The sequence below is a fragment of the Lutra lutra genome, chromosome 16, assembly GCF_902655055.1.
Source record: "Lutra lutra chromosome 16, mLutLut1.2, whole genome shotgun sequence".
Classification (NCBI taxonomy): domain Eukaryota; kingdom Metazoa; phylum Chordata; class Mammalia; order Carnivora; family Mustelidae; genus Lutra; species Lutra lutra.
Window position 1 is genome coordinate 15,848,135 of NC_062293.1, and position 22,134 is coordinate 15,870,268.

The 22,134-nt window shown below is 53.0% G+C and overlaps 1 protein-coding gene across 2 annotated transcripts in view; it reads right to left on the reverse strand.

The window, feature by feature from the left end:
- Positions 1-22,134, reverse strand: part of MRC2 (mannose receptor C type 2) — a 54,128-nt gene that overhangs the window by 15,820 nt on the left and 16,174 nt on the right. For both annotated transcript variants that reach the window (XM_047707430.1, XM_047707429.1), the window contains exons 2-8: positions 6,145-6,546; positions 5,302-5,475; positions 4,934-5,098; positions 4,604-4,717; positions 4,078-4,221; positions 1,210-1,398; positions 912-1,066 (exon numbers count right to left, since the gene is read on the reverse strand). In XM_047707430.1, the coding sequence (XP_047563386.1) occupies positions 912-1,066; positions 1,210-1,398; positions 4,078-4,221; positions 4,604-4,717; positions 4,934-5,098; positions 5,302-5,475; positions 6,145-6,546 (1,343 nt within the window). The remainder of the gene's footprint in view (positions 1-911; positions 1,067-1,209; positions 1,399-4,077; positions 4,222-4,603; positions 4,718-4,933; positions 5,099-5,301; positions 5,476-6,144; positions 6,547-22,134) is intronic.

The window sequence follows — 22,134 nt, forward strand, 5'->3', positions numbered from 1 at the left end:
TGAGGGAGCGTCTCAGCCTCCCTCCCCCAAAGCCTTGGGTGAACAGGATTTTTTAGACCCGCCCCCGCCTCCTACTTGAGCTATGTGTGTCCCAGGCTGGCCTGTGTCCCCCGTCTCCTAGCCAGCAGTTTGTCTGCCCTCGGCTCCATCCAGAGGGCAAGGGTGTTTGTGCCCCAGCCCCCAGGAGAACGCCTGGCACGTGGCAGACACTCAACAAATAATTGTCTATAAATTTTTAAATAGCATCCCTTATGCCAGATGGCTCTGTCTCCATCGTCCTGGCACTGTTTGCAGGATCTCACCGCAGAGTGTCCTCTCTGTCCCTGGAGTTGGTGCTCTGTCCCTTTGACTTTGGTCTTTTTAAAGGGTCTCATATTGGCTTGAAGCCCTCCATCGATTCCTTCATCAACCCACACTGCATCGGAGCCAAAGCCCGGGCAAACAGTCACCGCCCCGTCATTTTGGGAGGAGACAGGAACCCTGGGCTGGGTCGGGCTGGCACAGAGCCACCCTGCCAATGGAGCAGGTCCTTAAAATGCGGCTTCCGATGCCACCTGCCGGCGGGGAGAGCAGCTGGCAGACCAAGACGGTGCCAGGCAGCGCCCGCCCCAGGCTGCATGAACATGAACCCCTTTAATCCACCCAATGACCCTCTGAGGTCGGTACTTTTAGTGTTCCATTGACAGACGAGGAAACCGAGGCACAGAGAGGTTAAGTAACTTGCCCAAAGTGACCCAGCTAGTCGGGGTGGGGAGGATTCAGACCCTGCCCATCTCTCCATATGGAAGGGAAGGGGTTGGCAGATAAGTGGGGGCTTCTGAGACGCAATGGGGGGGTGGTATGGAGGTAGGAGCTGACAGCACTCCTAAAACCAGGGCGGCACCAGGAGGCTGGGGAGAGGAGGTTCTCACCGGCCCCCAGATGGTGACACAGTCCTCCAGGCTGTCCCGGAAGTTGTTGGGCTCAAAGGGGTGCCAGTGGGTGAAGCTCACAAGGCTCCCATCAGACCACTCAAAATTCATCTGCAGTTTCAAGTCGTTGAGGCCGATCCACAGCTCCTCCACCTCTGGGGTGCAGCGGGAGAGAGGGGAGAGAGAGAGCGCACGGAGACGTCAGCCTTGGCCTCTGGCAGCGGACGGAGAGATGGTCCCAGGACCCCTTGGGCAGGACAGGCTGGGCACAGAGGAGTGTGGATAAGCAGCCCCTCACCTTGCTTGATCTGCTTGGTGATGAACTCCAGCTCGGCCATGCTGTGGATGCTGAGCAGGTCCCCACCAGCCCGCAGACACGCCTTCTTGGACTCCTGCCAGCTGCGCTTCTCCGCCTGCAGGCGGTAGCAGTGGCCCTGGAAGGCCTGCCAGCTGGGCTCGCACTCCACCTTCACGTTGGCCCACACGTCTGCAGAGACCCACGAGGTGCTGTTCAGGGACCAAGCCACCCAGCCTTGGTGCTCCAGCCTGCTGGGTGTCAGCCCTGGCAGGGCCCCGGAGTCCCCTCCTCCCCACACCTGTCTCAGATCAGCCCTGGCCACCAGATGCGAAAAAGACCATGCCCTCCAGGGAGGCTGGAGGCGCAGAGGCAGAGCCCCAGGAGCTGGTGGCAGATTTCACCCAGGACAGGACGGCCCTTCCAGTGGCAGGGGGTGGGGGAGCTTTCAGAAAGAGATGGGTGGAGACCTAGGTCAGGCCAGCCTCAGGAGCCTTACTTAGTGTCCTCCTCCATAAATGGGGTTTCCTATTATAGATTCAAACTTAGCTTATGTCCACCTTGATTAATAAATGAAACCATTGTCACTACCTCAAATAGCTTATATTGGATGTGGACTTGGTGCTGACCGTGGCAGTCCAGAATGAAAGGATGGGGAAGCGGGGCCCAGGAGGCTGGCAGCCCAGGAAGTCACTGCCACCTGGAAGGACTCCCCTAGCAGAAATTTCTCCTCTTTGCTCCTTCCCCAACATGCCAGGCTCCACCAAGGGCTGCGAAACCCACTGGTAACGGGTTCTTCCTCACCCCTGCTTTCACGCATTTCAACTTCCCTGTCTAGGACTGGGGTCCCAGAGCAGCTAAAGCAAACAAGCCCTCACTTGGGACTTAGCAAGAAAAAACCAGACTTCACTGCACCATTCACACTGTCAGGCTCCGGCAGGATTCTGCCTGGCCAGGAGTTTCCCTCCCACTCGAAGCATCACGCCAGACTGGGATTCTGGGATCTGCTCCGTTCCAAGAGACGCTCCAGGGTCCAGCATACTGTTTCTTGGAGGCCGGGCAGTGTGGGGAGGGCTAAGCCTGAGCAGACTGGCTCTTGGACACAGGCTTGTCAGTCGTCTCCTCAGCCTCCCCAGCTGAGACCCAAGGCTGCAGCAGACAGAACCCAAGCTCAGACCGGAGGGGGCCTTCTTTGGCTGATGGGAGGAGAGAAACCCAGGAAATGTGGATGCTTTGGGGGGCACCATGGTACCTGCCTTTGGAATGACATGCCTTGTGTGGTGAGACCCAGAAGGCAGAACCATCCAAGAAACGGCTCAGAGACGGATGGAAAGAGAAAATTCGCTGCCACAGACATATCTACAGGTCCACGAGGCCCCGCAGGAGACTTCCCCCAACAGTGGTGACACTGGGGAGGTCCAGGGACGGAAGAGTTGGTGAGGGGCCAGTCCTGAAGGATAGGCTGGGCCTGCCCAAAGGGGGACCTTCCTTCCTTCACAAAGCAGCTTCTGAGAAGACCTAGAATTGGCGCCTGCTGCCTGCTCCCTCCTAGAATTGAGGTCCTCTGGGTGCGGGGCGCCAGTGTTGTAGTAAGACTTTGATCCTGACCCCTAAGGAGAGGAGGACAGAAAGCAGTGGCCGGTGATGGCCCTGAACTGATCTTCAGCAATACTTCCATGGTCAGGAGCAGAAATCCTGCTCTGTAAGCTCTTTACTTTCCGGTGAGTTTGTGCATTTTTTCTGAGTTTGACGGATTTTCTTTACAAAAAAAATAATAATGATAATTCCCTCTTCACCATTCCCATGGCCACTGGACTGCCGGGGTAGCCCTTTGCACGCTGTTAACACCTCTTCTGCCCCCACAGGCTTGCCCCTCTGAGCCAGGCCAGGTCTCCAGCCTGACAACAACCCTCCAATCTATCGGAGTTTACTCCGATTTGCACTCAGAGACCGAGCAGCTTGCCCAAAGCCACACACCAGGGAGGGGCGTGGTCCCCAAAGCGAGGCTTGTGCCTATTACCCCACCCTCCCCCACCGCCCCCAAGAGCCATCTCTGTGAATCATAAGTGCCAGCAAGACATTCCCTGGCTTAAAAACATGCTGAGGCTCCCCACAGCCTATCTGGCTCCGCCCCAACTGGGCCCCCGCAGCCAAGACCCGCTGGGGACTGGCTGCCACCTGCCTTTCTGAACTACTCTCCTAAGCCCTTGAAGCCAGCGCACCTGCACGCACCGCCTGAGGACCTTGTGAAGTGCCGGTGGGGGAGGGGCGGCTGAGATTCTGCATTTATAACCTGCTCTCAGGGGAGGCTATGCCACTCCTCCAAAACCCACACTTGGCAGTGATTAGCGCCAAGACACCAACCAGACCGCAATGTTCACCAAACTGTTTGGAGCTGCTGTATACTTCCATGTCTCTACACCTTTGCACATGCGGTTCCCTCTGCCAGAAATGCCCTTCCCTCACAACGCTTCATGCCTTTTTAAAGTTACAGTCTACCTGAAAGTCTCCAATCAAATGTCACGCGCACGAAACCCTTCTTAAACTCCCAGGAGCTTAAGCAACTTCTTCTCTAGGCATTTCTTCTCCTCTAACACTTATTACACATGTTTTTATAATGGCACAGGACTCAGGCTATTCTGTGTGCTAAGATGTCTGTCACCCTCCAGCGGAGTGTGACCGCTGCAAGGACAGTGCGAACTGCCAGCATTTAACACAGTTCTCGACGAATGTTCTCCGGAGGGATTAATGGAGCGGTCCACAGGTCCCCCACCAGGGAGGATCAGAGTCCCCTCGGGCGGGCGGCGGCCCCGGAAGCCCCGCCCCGCCCCACCCCGCCCCACGTGAGTTGCGGGGATCTGATCGGCTCACCGGGAGGCGGGCGCTCGGCGGTGGCGTTGGGCTTCTTCTTGCACACGTAGGGCAGCGCGATGCTGCAGTCGCGGTTCTGCCAGCCGCCCGAGGACTCCGTGCGGATCACCCCGCAGTTCTCCTCGCTCGGGTTGTCCGGCTGATCTGTGGGGAGGGCAGGGCGCCAGCAGCCCAGGAGAGAGAAACTCACACCCCAGCCCAAGGCTGCTCCCTGGGGGGGGGGGGGTGGCTAGGGGGGTAGCTCGCTGTCTCCACCCCACCGCCCGGCGCCGGACAGCCCTCCACCCAGCCCTGGTACTGGCCCCAGCCGCCTCCGTGGCCAAGCCTGATACGCAGCCTGTTCCCCAAGCCCGCTCCATCAGGTTCTAGTGGGGCCCAGCCTGGGGGAAGGGGGAGGGAAAGTTGCCTCACCACCCCCCCCACCCCGCCCCCACACCATCTGGAGCAGGGTACCAGGAGAGGAATAAAGAGTCCAAAGGCCTTTGCAGTCCCCAGGACGCCCTGCGCCCCGAACCCCACGCCTCACCGCTCTCCCAGTTGAGGTACTTCAAGGGCGAGTTGTCGGACCACTGCCAGCCTCCACTGGTGTCCAGGTCATTCAGGCCAATCCAGAGTGTGGAGCTGTAGCCAGTGAGGAGCCCTGAGCACAGGACAGACTCAGTGAGAACGGGATCGCCCCACCCTCAGCCCTGTCACTCTGTGCCCCCACCAAAGGGCCTCCCAGCCCCACCAGCAGAAAGGGCTCAGCGCCCTCCAAAGATGGGGACGGGTCTTGGGCTCCTGCCCCCCTCCCTGCCATGACCCCAATTGTCAGGTCCAGCACCTCCCCCGATACCCCAGGGCCTTGCCACCTCACCATTGATGTAGGTCTGCTCGTGGATCTCTGTGATGCTCAGCAGGTCTGCCCCCTGCTGCTCGCAACTGGCCCAGGCCTCCCTCCACGACAGAGTGGACTGGAAGTTAAACTGGTAGCAGCTGTCAGTCAGCTGGTCCTTGTCCCAGAAGGTCTCACAGTCATTACCTGCCACCACGACAGCCGTCCCTCAAGGTGTGAGGAGACTCCCCTCACAGAGACCCCCACCCCCTGCCACATGCTGCTCTGCGCTATGAGAAGGGGCATCTTATCACCCCAGTCTGGAAAGTTCTTCCACCCGCCCTGAGGCCCCTGAAGTTCAGCCTCCCTCCCGGAGCTGCCCTGGCCCGCCCCGTCCACCCTGCTCTCACTCTTGATGGGGCAGAAGCCCCAGCGCTCGTCCTTGCCGTAGTCCTGGGTGGTGGCGCACCATAGGTGCCCGTCCTCTCGGCCTGTGCTGGTGCAGCTGTGGAACCACTGGTTGTCATACTTGAAGGGGATGGTGCATGGCTTCCCATGGGAGTTCCCCTGGATGGTGTAGACCTCTGCAGGAAGGGAGCCAGTCCCTTGGCGTCTGGACCTCAGAGGCTGCCTGCCTCCCTCAGCCCTCGGGGAACATCCCCTATCCCAGGAGCTGGGGATGGGGCAGCCCCAGGTGGTGCTTCAGGCTTCAAAGCTCCCTCTGCCATGAGGTGAGTGCAGGAGCCTGGGGGAAGTCCCGCTGCTCATCCCATGGGCTGGGAGGGGGCTCCCCATGATGCCTGTCCAAACTCCAGCTGCCCCTCCCCCCAAGTTCCATCTCCGAACTTAGGCTGTCTTACAGGAAAAGGACCCCCCAGGACGGAGCTGTCCACCATGAATGGCCCCGCACTGGGTGACTCCGGTTCCCAGGGTAATCCCGGCAAAATGGGGATCAAGACACTAAGGGGAGTTACTCTAGGGTCTACTCTGGAGCGTGGGCCTGGAAGGGAATTGTCATTTAATCTTATGTTACACACTTTTGTACTGTTTGAGGTCTTTACAAGCATGTAGTCCTTTTGTAATTTCTTAAAAGTAAACGCTTTGAATTTTCTTAATTATTCCCAAATGCTTCCCACTGCCATTAAAGATCAGGCCGCCAAAGGTCTGCAGAGGCCAAAGTCCCCATCACTCCGTGGCTTCCGGGCCTCCTGACCCTGGAGGGCCCCACCCCTTCCCTGCAAGCCGCCTCTCACCATAGTAGGGCCTCGCACACAAATCCTCATCGCTGCCATAGATGCGCCACTGGCTGCTGCGGGTCTGGTCGCCGCGCTCGGGGCCACCAGCCTTGGACATGTTGCCGGTGCGACCCCCCAGGAGCTGGGACAGCTGGTCACCCAGTGTGCGACAGTGCCAGCGAAGATTCAGTGCCTCCCGGTCACATTCGTACATGCCCAGGGAGGCTGTGGTGTTGGTGCCCGGCCAGCCTGTGCCCAGACACTGCATGGTACCCAGGCTGAACAGCCGGTTTCGGGAGACCCACTTCCAGCGCTGGGCGGGAAGACTGGCATTGCAGGCTGGGGAGACTCTGACTTGGCCCCCCTGGGCCTCCAGGCAGCCCTGCAGTCCGTGGCTGAAGATGAGAAAGACGTTGGGCTCTGCAAGGGAAAGCGGGACATGAAGCCATCACAGGGGCTCTCTGGGCTGGCTCCTGATGGCCGGTGCTGCCTTCAGATGCTGCTCCCAAGCCTGGCGCTGGCTTGTGAGCCTCCCTCATACGGTAAATCTGTCCTCACCCCCAACACTTTGAGGAGGGGGTGAGACGCAGTGCCACCCTCATGTGCCCAGAGGAGGCACAGCCTGCATGGCCTGCCTCTGCACCAGCCCCACGCTCCACCTTGAGGCAGGACTCAGCCCTCCGTCCCACCTTCAAAGGCAAAACCGGCCCCACGTGGCAGGCTGGGTACTGTGTGCTTTTCCAAAGATCTCATGAAGAGCAGTAGAGGCACTGACATCACAGGGGCAAGTTGCAACTTTATCCCAATCTCCAAGACGTAGTGCGGTTTTCCCACCAAAGCTCCTCTGTGGTTTGCCGTAATTTGTCTTATTATTCCCCTTTGCCCCTCAACTTCACTGGCTCCTTCCTTTCCTGACTTCTAGAATCTTCCCAAGGCCCCACCCCCACCCCATATCCAACCGTTCACACCTCCCATCACCATTTCGCACCTTATTTCGTAAGCAGCGCTTAGCTCTAAACAGGCCCCCCCGCCCCCCCCCCCCCCCCCCCCCCCGCCATCCTGCATCATCCACATCCCCCATCCCCTCACTGTGCAGACACTCCAGGGAAGTGGGGAATCCAACCTGTGCCCAAGCGCGCTGACTTTACAGGTTAAGAAATCGAGACTCCAATGTATGGAAAGTAGATGGTGGTTGCCTGGGGCTGGGCTGGGGGTGATGGTAATGGGAAGTGACTGCTAAGGGATACAGGGTTTCTTTTGGGGTGATGAAAATGTTCTAAAGTTAGATTGTTGTGATAACTGCCAAATTCTGTGAATCAGTAAAACCCAATTAATTGTATGTTTTAAATGGATGAATTCTTTGATATGTGAATTATATCTCAGTAAAGCTGAGCGAGAGGGAGGGAGGATGGAAAGGAGAAAAAAAAAGTTTAGAGAAGTGACCTGCTCACGATGTCACGCAGCCAGGAAGCAAACCCAGGCCTGACACCCACGTTTGACCACCTTCTACTTGTTTCCAGGCTGCTGCTGAAGTACCCAGCACACACATACAGCACACCTCTGTCCCCAGGGAACTTTTGCATCCATTAGCCACGAACCCCTGAGGATAATTTCTGTTTCTTGAAGGCATGAATCTTACTGCTAAGGCTCAAACCCCGACTTGTGACTTGGGCAAGTTGCATCACCTCTCTCTGACTCCGTTTCCTCATCAGACTATCGTGAAGGTTAAATGACAGAGTACATGGCAAGGGTTTGGAGCAGGGTCTGGCACACGGTACGAGCACTGTAAATTACTATTGTTAACATCATGATGGTTCCTCTTCCGTGCTACACACAGAGCAATTGACTAAGGGTAGTGAAATGACTTGACCAGTCAAGAGGCTGGTTAGAGATGGAGCCGAAATTTGGTCCTGGTCTTCTGAGTCCAAACCCCAAGCTCTTTCTGGTCCACCATGGCCTTATCATCCTTCTTGAATCCATTCCCCATGGCCAGCCAGGATGATTTTTAAAAGATATAAGTAAATTTCCCCCAAATTATTTATATATATATATATATATATATAGAGAGAGAGAGAGAGAGAGAGAGAGAGTGATTTTATTATTTTATTTTTTAATCACATTTTATTTTATTATTATATTATTTATTTATTTATTTATTTGAAAGAGAGAAAGAGATAGCACAAGAGGGGAGAAAGGGCAGAGAGAGAGAGAGAAGCTGACTCCCCGCTGAGCAGGGAAATCGATGCAGGGCTCGATCCCAGGATCCCAGGACCATGACCAGAGCCAAAGGCAGACACCTAACCAACTGAACCACCTAGGTGCCCCAAAGGTCAAGAAATTTTTAAAAATGATATTTGAGGGGCACTTGGTTGGCTCCAACATTAAGTGTCTGCCTTTGGCTCAGGTCATGATCTCAGGGTCCTGGGATCGAGCCCTGCATCGGGCTCTCTGCTCAGCAGGGAGCCTGCTTCCCCCTCTCTCTCTCTGCCTGCCTCTCTGCCTACTTGTGATATCTCTCTGTGTCAAATAAATAAATAAAATCTTTAAAAAAAATCACAAGCAAAGCCAGAATTCCAGTGACAAAAACATATACAACTTATAGGTGGCAAATAGTTTATTCCGCAATATAAGTCTCCCTCTTGCTTAAAGTCCTTCAGAGGCAATTCATGACTTTTCAAATAAAAATCAGACTTCTTACCATGAGCCACAGACCCTATACGGTCTGGTGCTGCCTACCAGTCTGACCCTGGATCACACATGCTCAAGTCACATTGCCCTCCTTGCCCTTCCTTGAATAGACTTAGTACTTCCTTCTTCTCTTTAAGATTTTATTTTTTTAAAGTCATCTCTACACCCAACATGGGACTCCAACTCACAAGTCCAGCTCACAAGTTCGAGAGTCACAAGCTCCACCAACTAAGCCAACCAGGAGCCCCAGGCTTGGGGCTTTCTTGCCTTAAGGCTCTTGTGTGGCTTCCTCTGCCTGGTATTTCACTTTTCCAAGAAGGCACTTTTTTGTATTTTTTAAGATTTTATTTATTTATTTGACAGACTGAGATCACAAGCAGGCAGAGAGGCAGGCAGAGAGAAAGGGGGAAGCAGGCTCCCCGCAGAGCAGAGAGCCCGACGTGGGGCTCGATCCCAGGACCCTGAGACCATGACCTGAGCTGAAGGCAGAGACTTTAACCCACTGAGCCACCTAGGTGCCCCCAAGAAGTCACATTTTTAAAAAAGACTTATTTATTTATTAATTTGAGAGAGAGAGAGAGAGAGAAAGTGCACATGCTTGAGTGTTTGAGCAGGGGGAGGGACAGAGAGAGGAGGAGAGAATCCTCAAGCAGACTCCCCACTGAGTGTGAAGCCCAATACGGGGGTCTATCTTAGGACCCTTAGATCATGACCTTAGCCTAAAGCAAGAGCTGAATAATGCTAACTGACTGAGCCACCTGAGCACTCCAAAAGCTCCATCTTTTTCTTTTTTTTTTTTTTAAAGATTTTATTTATTTATTTGACAGAGAGAGAGAGAGAGAGAGAGAGAGACAGCAAGAGAGACAAGCAGGGGGAGTGGGAGAGGGAGAAGCAGGCTTCCTGCTGAGCAGGGAGCCCGATTCGGGGCTTGATCCCAGGATTCCAGGATCATGACCTGAGCTGAAGGTAGACACTTAACGACTGAGCCACCCAGGCACCCCTCAAAAGTCCCATCTTTAAAGAGGTCCTTCTGACCTAATCTAAAGTAGCCACCCAGTTACTCTCTATCATATTGCTTGACTGTAGTTCTCTTCACAATATTTATTATTATCTGATTTTTTTTTTCAACATCTGGGTTATCTGTGAGTCTTTGTCTACTGGTTATTTTTTTCCTCTTGATTATGGGTCACTTTTCCCAGCTGCCCACATGTCTAGTAATTTTTGTTACATACTGGATATTGTGGGTAATGTTATGAAGAGTTTGGATTTTCTTTCTTTCTTTCTTTCTTTTTTTTATGGTATACAGGATGTTGTGGATGACATGTTCCAGGGAGTCTGGATCCTTTTTTTTTTTTTTTTTTTTAATCTTCTTAAAAAGAATGTTGAGTTTTGTTCTGGCAGGCAGTTAAATTACTGGTGGATCATCTTGATCCTGTAGAGGCTTGGTTTTAGGCTTTACTAGGGTGGGGTTGTTTTGGTTTTGCCTTTAGTCTTAGGGTGCGGCTGTTAGCCTTGGGTTTAATCATACGGTGAGACCCTTCTGGAGTTTCAAAGGAAAACCTTAGGCAATTATCAAGCCCCTCTGACTTGGTGGAACTTGAATTCCAAACTCTGTTCCCTCAGCACCAGGCAGCATCTAACCTTCTCTCTCTGCTGCTGTCTCTTGGTGTCTCTCTTTTTTTTTTAAAGATTTTATTTATTTATTTGACAAAGATCACAAGCAGGCAGAGAGAGGAGAAAGCAAGCTTCCTGCTGAGCAGAGAGCCCAATGCGGGGCTCAATCCCAGGACCCTGGGATCATGACCTGAGCCAAAGGCGGAGGCTTTAACCCACTGAGCCACCCAGGCGCCCCTCTTGGTGGGTTTCTTAATGCTTTACACCCCCCACCCCCTCCAGGAACAGTTTATTCATTGCCAAGGATTTGAGAAGAATCTGTAAGACAACACCATTATGGCTCCTTCCTTTCTAGGATTTTCCCTCTTGCTTTTTAGCTTTTCTGGTAGCCCCAAACACTGACCAGCAGACCTACCACTTTCTGCTTGAGGCCCTCAAAGGGGGGGCAGTGCTCCCAGGGGGAGACCCTGCTTAAATGAACCTCTCACCCCATCTGCTTCTTTTCTTTAGGAGATGGCTTCCTCCCCAGCATCTGGCTGTTTTTGATTGCTCTCAAACCATGGTATTTTTTATTCTATCCTCTTTTTTTTTTTAATTTTATTTATTTATTTGACAGAGAGAGACACAGTGAGAGAGGAAACACAAGCAGGGGGAGTGGAGGAGGGAGAAACAGGCTTCCCTCTGAGCAGGGAGTCCAATGCGGGGCTCGATCCCAGGACCCCAGGATCATGACCCGAGCTGAAGGCAGACACTTAACTACTGAGCCACCCAGGCACCACTATATTCTGTCCTTTGTCTCTAAGTCCTCTTGGCCAGAGAGTTAGATTGGTGCAAGCTACCCTGCCATTTCCAGAAGCAAAACTCATTACCTGACATGTTTCTATTTTGCGTGTCTCTCCTCTTGTTCATAAGTTCCAAGGACTCTCTCTGTCTTTTCCACTACTGTATCCAAAGCACGTACAACTCTGCCTGACACACAGTAGTGCTTACAAATACTGGATGAACACGTGAATGAATGAATGAAACGATCAGTCAATCTCCTGTCTGGGTAACAATCACAACCAATTTGTCAATCTTTCTGTTCCCTATTCCAGCTGCCAAATTAATTTCCCTAAAACAGAGTCCCCGCAGCTCCTCTCACCGAGTGCTTACAACACCATGGTTAGGAGGCTGGTGGGGCAAGGACATCGGTCCTCTGCATTCTTCAACAACACCAGCATGTGGGTCCTCTCTGTCCCCTCCCCTCAACCTGCTCCTTCCTTTCCAGCCGCCCTCTAGAACCATAAATCAGCCCCATGACTTGATCTAGGCCTGGATCCTCTAAGGACTGGGTATTTGATTCTCAAAAACTCCCTTGCAGTGAGGACAGTCAGTAGTAAAAGAAAGTGGCCCTTGGCAGGGGGTAGGGAAAGGGCCTGGGACTGGAAAAGGGAAAAAACAGTGCTTGCTTTTGTAGATGTTTCTCAGAGATGGGAATGGACAATGCAGTCCCAAAACGTCACAGGAGTCCCCAGCAGCCCAGGGGGTGGCACCCTCGTTCCCCCCCAACCAGAAAACCACACATGGCCTGAAGAGAGTCTAACCAGGCTGGGCCGCCATAATAAAAGGCAACTGAAGGGTCTGAAAGAGGTCCGTGTCAGTCAGGAGAGAGAGTCCCAGGACCAGGCCACCTGCCCCTCGCTTGACAGATAGTGAAACTGAGGCCCAGAGAGGGGAAGAGGTTAGGACTCCCAGTAGCAGTACTGTTCAAGGCCAGTTTCCTCCTCTGTCACATGAATCACAGCTGCAAGTCCCATTTCCTCTGACATCCTGGGTTCTAGGTTCAAAGGCACCTGATTGTCCCGGGGTACCTGCTATGTGCGTGGCATGTCCCAGGCAATACTGGGGCCATGAGGAGACCCGGCACTGTCCTAGTTAGAGAAGAACAGTGGGTTTGGATATGGCAGGACATGAGGCAAACAAGTCCTTAAAATCCAGGTGTCTGGGGGCGTAGGAGGGAGCTGTGCCTTCTGCGGGTGGGGAGACTCTGTGAAGACACGGAGGGTCTGGAGGAGGCAGGGGTGAAGAAGGCAAGTCGAAGAACTGCCTTGGCAGCAAATGAGAAAAGAACAAGGCATTTGGGAGCAGAGGGGAGGAGTGCAGGAGAGCTACAGAGCAGAGGGGAAGCTGAGGAGGATTCTCGGAGGTAGATCCCTGTGACTCTGCCAGGCTGTGGGCCCGGGGGCTCTCGGGAGAGCATTTTCCACCCCAAGTTTATTTATTTTTTTTAAATATTTTATTTATTTATTTATTTGACAGAGAGTGACACAGCGAGAGAGGGAACACAAGCAGGGGGAGCAGGAGAGGGAGAGGCAGGCTTCCCACTGAGCAGGGAGCCCGATATAGGGCTCGATCCCAGAACCCTGGGATCATGCCCTGAGCCGAAGGTAGACACTTAACGACTGAACCACCCAGGTGCCCCTTCTACCCCAAGTTTAGACATGTGCCTGGGCCCTCACAGAAAGGAGGCTCCTTCTCCAGGGCCCAGTGCAGGAAGAGATCGAGCCCAGCCTTGGCCCGGAGTGGAAATGCTAAGGGGGAGAGGGCAGGGCACGAAGGTGTTTTGAGAATGGACCATGTTCTTTGCATCCCTGCACTCAGCCAGCACACGAGCAGCAGCAGAGGGAGCTCAAGGCACAGAGGCCTGGTGCCCCCATTGTGGGCACCTTACCCACCCCATAGCCTCACTCCACAGGCCTGGGGAGCAGCAGGTGTCGCTGCAGGAGTGGAAATGCCCCCTCATGAGGCATTTGGTATGTCTCTCATCCGAGGACAAAGGCACCCTGCATTTGGATGGCAACCACACCACGCCCAGCATGGTGTTGGTATTCGTTCAATGAATGGTTCAATAAATGAAACCAGGCAGGGAACTGTGAGTTGAGTACATCCATCCATTCATTCATGCAACAACTATGTGTTGAGAATTTCACAGGTGCCTAGAGTACAGTGGTGAGCAACAGAGACAGGCTCTGGCCCCCTTCACCACATGGTCTGATAGGCACTGGGCTCCCCATGGAAGATCTGGGGACCGCAACAGAAGCCTTGAACCTTGCTAAACTGCCCTTACTCTCCGGCCTTTGTTTCTGTCGGCCCAACAAACTTCCCATCGTTTCTTTCTTTATTTCATTTCCTTGCACCGTGATCTGGCTACACAAGAGGGCTCGAAGTCTCACTCCTGGCCAGGAAGCGTGTCCATTCCCCCGGCACATAACTCAGGGCTGATGGGAGGTCTTCCCTAGAATGTGTGCTTTTCTCTCTCTGCAGAGATCTTGAAGTTGGGGCTGCCAATGGCCATGTTTCCTGCCACGAGGAAAAGACCTTCCTGCTACAGACAAGAACGGAGACACAGCTAGGCATTCATCGTCCCAGACCCTGAGTTCCTGTGGCTCTTCCTCCAGCCTGTGAATCATGGGCTCCTCTGCAGCCACATTCCCCTGGTCTGCTGAGCCTGTCTGCCCTGGGTTTCTGTCCTTGTAACCAAAAGAATCCTGACAAACACACAACCCCATGTCTTGGAGCCAGAGACCTTCCCCCAGCCGCCTTACTCCCAGGAGACTGTCGTTCCAGGATTCCCTCTCCCTCAGACCAGCAAATGAGCCTCGAGGGCTTCCTAAGGAGGTGCTGGGAGGCCTAATCACCCTTCTGACTGCTCCCCCAGAGGCTTTCTCACTCAGGCAGATGACTCGCATTTATGAAGCGCTGTACTTGGTCCTACGGGGGAATTAAACAATCTGGCCTCTGGTCTCCTGACATTTGCGATGAGACTGCAGGAGCAGAACTGCCGAAGCAATCCATGACAAAGTTACAAGCAAGACGTCAGCAAGTGTGCAAACCCGCCAGGTCCAATTCATACGGGGGTGAAGGTGCTAGAAAGGATTTTCCAGGTAACTGACATAGAACAGGAATCATTCTGCGGCGGTGTCCTTAGGTCCTTGCTTCTCAGACATCTGGGTCATCCCCCTGGACACATATGCCTGTGCTCAGAAGCAGCCGGGTTTTGGGGCACCTGGGTGGCTCAGTGGGTTAAAGCATCTGCCTTCGGCTCAGGTCATGATCCCAGGGTCCTGGGATTGAGCCCCACATCGGGCTCTCTGCTCAACGGGAAGCCTGCTTCCTCCTCTCTCTCTCTCTGCCTGCCTCTCTGCCTACTTGTGATCTCTGTCTGCCAAATAAATAAATAAAATCTTAAAAAAAAAAAAAAAAGAAGCAGCTGGGTTTGGAAGCTATATGCTCGATGCTGAGTAGCCCCTGTCTCCTCCCTCCCTGTTGACCGTGGCCTCTTCTCCTTTCCCATCTGCTGTAAGGTACACGCAATGCTTTGGTGGAGTCCTGAGGCCGAGGGCAGAGGCTCAGAGCTGTCTGTCTCTCAGCTGTCCCAGCAGCTTCCTGGGACTCAGGCCAGCGGCGAAGGCAGCCAGAGGTCTGACCTCGGATAAGACGGCTGCTCTCCATTACAAGTGGAGGACATCGTCCCCGAGGAAGCACAGGGCAAGTTAATTCTAGCAGAGTGCCTGGCACTGAGCAGACTCTCACTAAAATCTGAATGAGAGGCAAATCAAGCAAAAGCCGGAGAGGCACCAAGAGGGACAAGAACAAAGGAAGGTGTGCCAAGGTGGGGGAATGGCAGGAGCAGAACCCGGGGACCCAGCGACCAGCTTGCTTCTGCTCCTAGGGACCAAATCTGGGGGCTGACCAGATTGGGAGCCTGAGGGCATGGCAGGGTGAGGTCCAATGCTGAGCCTCTCTGCAGTCGCCCCCCCCCCCCCCCCTTAGGCCTCCTCAGGCCATGCAGAGGGGAAGGGTCATCCCAGGGAGAGCCAGGGGCCGCAGGGCCATCTGCCAAGAGGAGCAGCTGTTTTCAATAAGCCATTTGGCCCTGAGGCCAGGTCTGGAAATGTCCCTGAGTCAGCAGAAGCTGCCAGCCCCACCCTGTTGAAGGGCCAACCCTGGGGACTCAGCACCCGAGCCTGCCCCACCTTTTGCTAAAGGCTCCTTCGTGCACTGGACCTGGATGGGGGTAGAGGAGGGGGTGGCATCCCTTCCACAGAGCGCCAAGCAGTTACATGACATGGAGGCTCGATGCCCTAACTTTGCAGTATCCCCACCCAAAGGCTGAGCTCTTGTGGGCTTCTGTCTACCCTCCACCCTCCACCCTCCAAGCTTTTCACACCCTCCTCCCTCCTCCCAGCGGCCCCTGCTTTCCAGCCGGGCCAGACTGCCTGCTCTCCATTGCTTAAAGTGCATGTGACTCCACGGGGCTCATAGCGCCCCAAGTGCTGCGGTCACACGTGGGTACGGTGTGTCTCCCTCTCTTCCTTCTCCCTTGTTCTCTCCAGCCACGGTGCGCTTCCTCTATCACTCATTTCTAGAGATGCTCTTCCTCCTTGCAAAATGGGACATGCCCTGCCCGGTTCAGGATGACGTTAAAGTGAACTCCGAGCAAGGAATGGGTTAAAAGGTGGGCTTGTCACCACTACTGGATAAACGCAAAAGGGGCGGTGTGAACGGGGTGGTGGGGAACGGGATTATAAGTACGTTCGGAAAGGCAATTTTCACCTTCCGGACAACTCAGCCGGGTCCTCCGGGTCCCCGGGGTCCCCCAGGTGCTGCCAGCTGCCTAGGGCTGGCCTCTGGGGCACTCTGGGAACGCAAAAACACCCGCCCAGACTGCCCCCCTCCCCGCGATTTAGTGGTCTTTGATCTCGCCCTCTGCCCACTTTTGCCTCCTCAAACTAAAGCATCACAATGTGTGCGGCCTGTCCTTTCCCAGGCCCCATCTTGCAGAATAAAATGGGGGTGCCGCCCGGCCCCGAGAGAAACCATCTCGCCTCCCAGCTCGGGTCGGACCGTCCGCTCCCAGGCAGCTCCTCTGCCCTTTCCCCAGCTCTCCTCCTCACGGGAGCATCCCAGGGGCGGACGACCCCTTCCCTCCTCATCCCGCCCGCAGGCGCCGAGAGCCACCTGCCCTCGGAGTTCTGGGTCATCGCCGTAGCGCCCCGCTCCACGGCCGTGCGCATCCCTCCTCGGTGCGCCCCCCAACCTCGGCCGTGCGCCCTCCTCCTCGGTGCGCCCCACTCCTTGGCCGCGCTCCCCTCCTCGGCCATGCGCCCCCCTTCTTGGCCGCTCGCCCCCTCCGCGAGATGCCGCCCCCCTTGCCGGCGCTCCCCAGAGCGTTTCCGCGCGGGGCCTCCCTCCCCAATCCCGGCGGCGAGGTCAGCCGGCTCCGCAGCCCAGTCTGCGCACAGCCGGTCCGCGCGGCCCGCAGCCCCCGGCGCCGTCTGCGAGCCCGAAGCCAAAATAAACAGCCCCGAGCCACTTCCTTCCCCAGGGGGCCGCTTTCACAACGCCGGCCGGCTCGGGTCGCGGCAGGAAGCGGTCTTCTAGGCCAGCACCAGCCAACCCCACTGACCTGCCCGCCGGGGGCCGAATTCCGGAATCCGGACCGGAGCCGGGCTGAGCCCGCGGCGCGCAGGAATCACCTGCGCAGCCCGGCCCACCCTTCGAGCCCTCTGCCGAGCCACACTTGGTTTATTTATCTGGAGGAGGAAGTCTCGAACTGATTAAGTCCATAAACTCTCTGACAGCAGAGCCCTCTGGGGCCCCAGCCACAGCGCCGTGTTGGGGACCCCATACCTGTTTGACTGAGGATGAAGACATGAACGACTGAGAGAATTAATTTATTAGGAAACACTCAGGCAGATTTGGGGAGGGCAATTTTTAAAAAAAAATTTAGTTTGGGGGCGCCCGGATAGCTCAGTGGGTTGAGCTTCCCGTTCTTGATTTTAGCTCAAGTCATGATCTCAGGGTGGTGAGATCCAGCCCCACATCTGGCTCCCCGCTGGGCGGAGAGTCTGCTTCTCCCTCGCCGTCCCCCCCCCTCCCCCGCGATCTGTCTCAAATAAATAAATAAATCCTTAAAATCTAGTTCTGACAAAGTGGCTGCAGAGGTGTGTGGGGGTGGGGGGAGTAACCTAAGGCCCAAATATTAGAAGCCCCCCCCCCCCTGCTCACTGCAGAGTCAACAGAAGAAAGAATTTCCTTTGGGCCTTTATGTGTTTTCCAATTTTCCACACTGAAATATATATATTTTTTTAATGTAGACACCCACTCACGAAACAGAAATGTGTAGAGAATTATACTGAATGTAATGGTTTGTTTGCCAGAAATTGAGGTTTCCGATATAAACATTTGATTCACTAGGAACATTTTGTGAACAATTTCCATGTAACAGTCTTTCAAAGGACACTTGAAAAACAGGGTAGGGATTCCCACCCTGCTGCACAAGAAGAGGTCCTTATTGGCCTCTGTCTCTGGCTTCTCCACATCCCGGGCATTTGGCTGGTGTGGTCTGGTCTCACACTAAATGTTTGTCAAATGACAAAATGAATATGAACTGAGGGATCTTAGAATTCATCTTGTCAATCCTCTGGAATAGTAAAATCAAACACAAACCAAGACCAGACTTGAAAATTCCCTGTGCAGACAAAAATCAGCAAATAATTTAGCTTACTTGGCAACACAAACAAAGCTACCTGAAATGGGGTCAATACTTAACTTATGCCTCTGAAAATCATAAGCAAATCTTTTTTTTTTTTTTTAAGATTTTATTTATTTATTTGACAGAGAGAGATCACAAGTAGATGGAGAGGCAGGCAGAGAGAGAGAGAGAGAGGGAAGCAGGCTCCCCACTGAGCAGAGAGCCCGATGCGGGACTCGATCCTAGGGACCTGAGATCATGACCTGAGCCGAAGGCAGCGGCTTAACCCACTGAGCCACCCAGGGGCCCCTCATAAGCAAATCTTAAATGGATCCCCAAAATTGGTATGAGGCAACCATGGACCAAGGTCCTTTCATTTAAGAAAATTCTAGTATTATAACTAGTCACTGTGAAGAATAACCAGTCACCACCTCCACACTATCCGAGCTGCTTTATAACAGAACGTTATAACAGAACAAACACAGAACGTCATTCTGTGTTTTGGTTTGGGTGCTCCTGATTTACAGTCTGTATGGGGTGTGCACAAGAAACTTTTACTAATTATACTTCAGTGATTCATCGGTTTTATTTCTGCTGTTTTCTGAACCTTTGACAAGCATGTGGAAACAGAAACGTGGAAAGCTTCAGTTCAAGGACCCTCACGTACTGAAACACGACCTTTCCACTTGAACTACAACTCGTTACAGGTCCTAAACGGGACAATGCCAGTATTTGCTTACATAGGATGAGCGTGTAATTTAACGTCTAGTATCGAGAACGGAAAGGGGAATTCGTAAAAATTACACCAGTGCAACAAGCTTGAACCAGACCAGTCCCGGGCAAACCAGAATATAAGGTCACCCTGCACTTAAAAAGAGACACAAATAATGATGTGTAAATGTATCAAAGCGTCGAAGGTAATGTTTACTGTGAGCTTGCTAAGTACCAGCTGCTGGGTTCCAAGGCTTTCTTGTCAGTCCTCATAGCGACCCTCAGAAGTAGGTAAAATCCCCATCTCCACTTGACAGAGGAGGAAAATGAGGTATTAAATGAGAGATGAGACATCTTGATAACCCAGCTGATAAGGGGCAGAGCTCAGATGCAGAGCTGAGCGCCAAACAACTATTCCAGGTGCTTTATTATTTTTTTTAAGATTTTATTTATTTATTTGACAGAGAGACAGCGAGAAAGGAAACACAAGCGGGGGAGTAGGAGAGGGAGAGGGAGAAGCAGGTTTCCCGCTGAGCAGGGAGCCTGACGTGGGTCTCAATCTCAGGATCCTGGGATCATGACCTGAGCCGAAAGCAGACATTTAATGGCTGAGCCACCCAGGTCCCCCATCCAGGTGCTTTAAATTGGTAACCCATAGGCGGGTTATATTTGCTCTTCACAGTGTGTGAAAGAAAAGTAAGCCAAGCCTTAAAAATCAAGAGATTTCACATAAAAATCTAGATTTCCAGTTTCTCTTACAAACACTGGAGGCATGACAGCACCGAGCCAGTGTGCCCATGGGCAGCCAGTCCCCGTGAGGGAGTGGAGCTGCCCACTGGGCGGGGGCTTGCTAGCTTGCCACAGTCTCCACCCATCCCTCTCACAACCCACCCCCCTCAGACCCTGTCCCAACATGAAGTGGGATGAGAGTGGCCACATACTATTGTGCTTGCACAACTGTTTTTATCAGAGAGGAGAAACATTCTTCAGTATCCTGATCTCTGTCAAGAATGACCAGAGAGCTGTGCCTAGTTCAGAACCAAAAATAAAAAGGGGGGAGGGTCCTCTAAATGAGGCTCCACAGCAACCACGATGTCCCTATGACATTCCTTTCAGGAGACATTTATGAAACACAGCACAACATGACAAAAATCATGACACGTTGCAAAACAAGCTTTTGCTCTCCTTACTGGCAATTTCCTGACCTTCTGACGTGGCAACGTTCAAGGATGACTTGTTTGGTTCTAAAAGCAAAGCATGGCACTCTTTAAAGTTAACTGAATTTACAATCTCTTTTGCTTGGGAACCTTCAGGATCTCCCTACGTGGGAGATTCAGCCCTTGCTGACTTCTGCAGTGACAGGCCAATAGGACCTTCTCACACGGCGTCCTGGAGGCACTTCGGTGGAAGGATTGGAAGGGGAGCTCTGGACTCTGTACCCGCCCAGGTTCAAGTCCCTGTGTGGGCCCTGGGGCTGGCTGCTTCACTTCTGCGGGCCTTGCTTTGGGGAGGACACGAATGAGACTCATCTTCTGGGTTTCTGGGAGGATTAAGCAAGAAAACGCTTGAAGATGCTCTGTACCTGGTAAGCACCCCTTAATGGAAGGAAGGTCATTACTACTTCTTTAATATTTAAGCGAGAGCTTTGGCCCTGACTGGGGCTGTGAGCTCAAGAATCTGTTTCACAGCAGAGAGCCTGGGAACCAGGCTTAGCAGACACTGCTATCTGGATGAGAGGAAACGATAAGAGGAAATAAGGCCAAGGACTCGAGTGTTTAAGCGGGTCTTCAACAGTATTAAAAGAAAAATAAATTCACAGTCCAGATGTGGAATCCTATCCCTCCCCCACCCCGGTTCCCATGGGTCCCCTGGCAACCACCATTTGCTTCTGGCCTCTGAACTTCTGGCTGGAAGGGAGAATGTGGAAGGAGGTGGGGTAGCGTCCACACTGCTAGGCCTGGCAGATGCAGGGACCGGAGGACAGTCTGTATGGGACCCTCTCTGGGGCTCGGGCAGTTGTGCAGCTATGTGGCCCCTTACCCAGAAGAAGGAGAGAAGGACAGGAAATCTCAAATTTAGCCTGGGAGTTCAGGTTGTGACCCAGCCATTACAATCTAAATGACTTTAGGGAACCCTGTTTTCTTACCTTAGGGAACCCTGTTTTCTGAATTATAAAACACCCTCTCTGCCTCTTCACAGACTCCTGGGGAGATCTCTGGGCAGAGGTCTATGGAATACTGACATGATTCTTTTAGGGTATGTCTCCCCCATTAACCAGTTCCTGGAGAAGAGGAGCTATCTGTGTCTGATCTATGTGTCTTCCTGGTGAGGGGCAAAGAAAAGGTGTTCCATGTGTCTGTTGAATTCAGCTGGACCAGAGAAGGGGGAAGCAAGCAGCACTGTGTCCTACGGGTAAGGGTTTAACATCCTCTAAATTATACCCTCCTTGAAAACAGACCTACAGGGCGCCTGGATGGCTCAGTCGGTTACGTGTCTGCCTCCGGCTCCGCTCATGATCGCAGGGTCCTGGGATGGAGACCCACATTGGGCTCCCTGATCAGCGGGGAGTCTGCTTCTCCCTCTCCCTTTGCCGCTCCTCCTGCTTATGCTCTCTCTCTGTCAAGTAAGTAGATACGATCTTAAAAAAAAAAACAAAACAAAACTGCAGATCTACATATGGACATTGAACATAAAGGAATAAAGGAAACACACAATTATTTGTTGTGCCAGGAGGCTGGGATTATGTGTAACTTTCGATTATATTATTATCATGTTTCTAGGGCAAATGAAACTGAGGGAAGGGAGACACAGGGGATCTAAAGAATGCTGAAGAAACCAAATCTTTCTGCATTTCCCACAGAACCCTATTCGGTGGTCAATGTTTGTGAATTTAACTTGCTTTTGCTCAGGAGAGACACAAAAGGTCACATACACAACACTCTACCACCACCACCACCTTTTATGACATCACCCAGACCCACAAAAATAACGCACTAGACCTGACCTACAACGGAATGTCTGTGCTGTGCCTGCAATTTACTTCTCTTTCCCCACGCATTCACTCCCTTCTTCTGATTTCTTTCATACATTTTTTAGAACCATATAAAAAAAGTGCTGCTCCCCCAACCATCACTCTCTGATATTAACTGAAAATCATGGTGTGGTTAAGAGATCTCAGGTCCTAAATAACAACACCGGCTTTGAATTCCTGCTCTCAGACTAGTCATCTGACCTCTTCATCCCTCCGTGTTGTCATCTGTTCAGTGGAGAAATGGTTAGTGTGTGCCAGGAGCCACGCTGGGGGCTACCCACCAGGGCGTTGGCAGGACTGGTGGAGACCACGGATGGAAAGACCTCACCGGCCTCCCCAGCAAAAAGTGAGCTCGTGATAGTAGTAGCAACCTACATAGTCATAGGAGGGCAACTTTCCCAGAGGAGAATTTGGCAACATATATCAAAATCTCTCAGGGGTGCCTGGG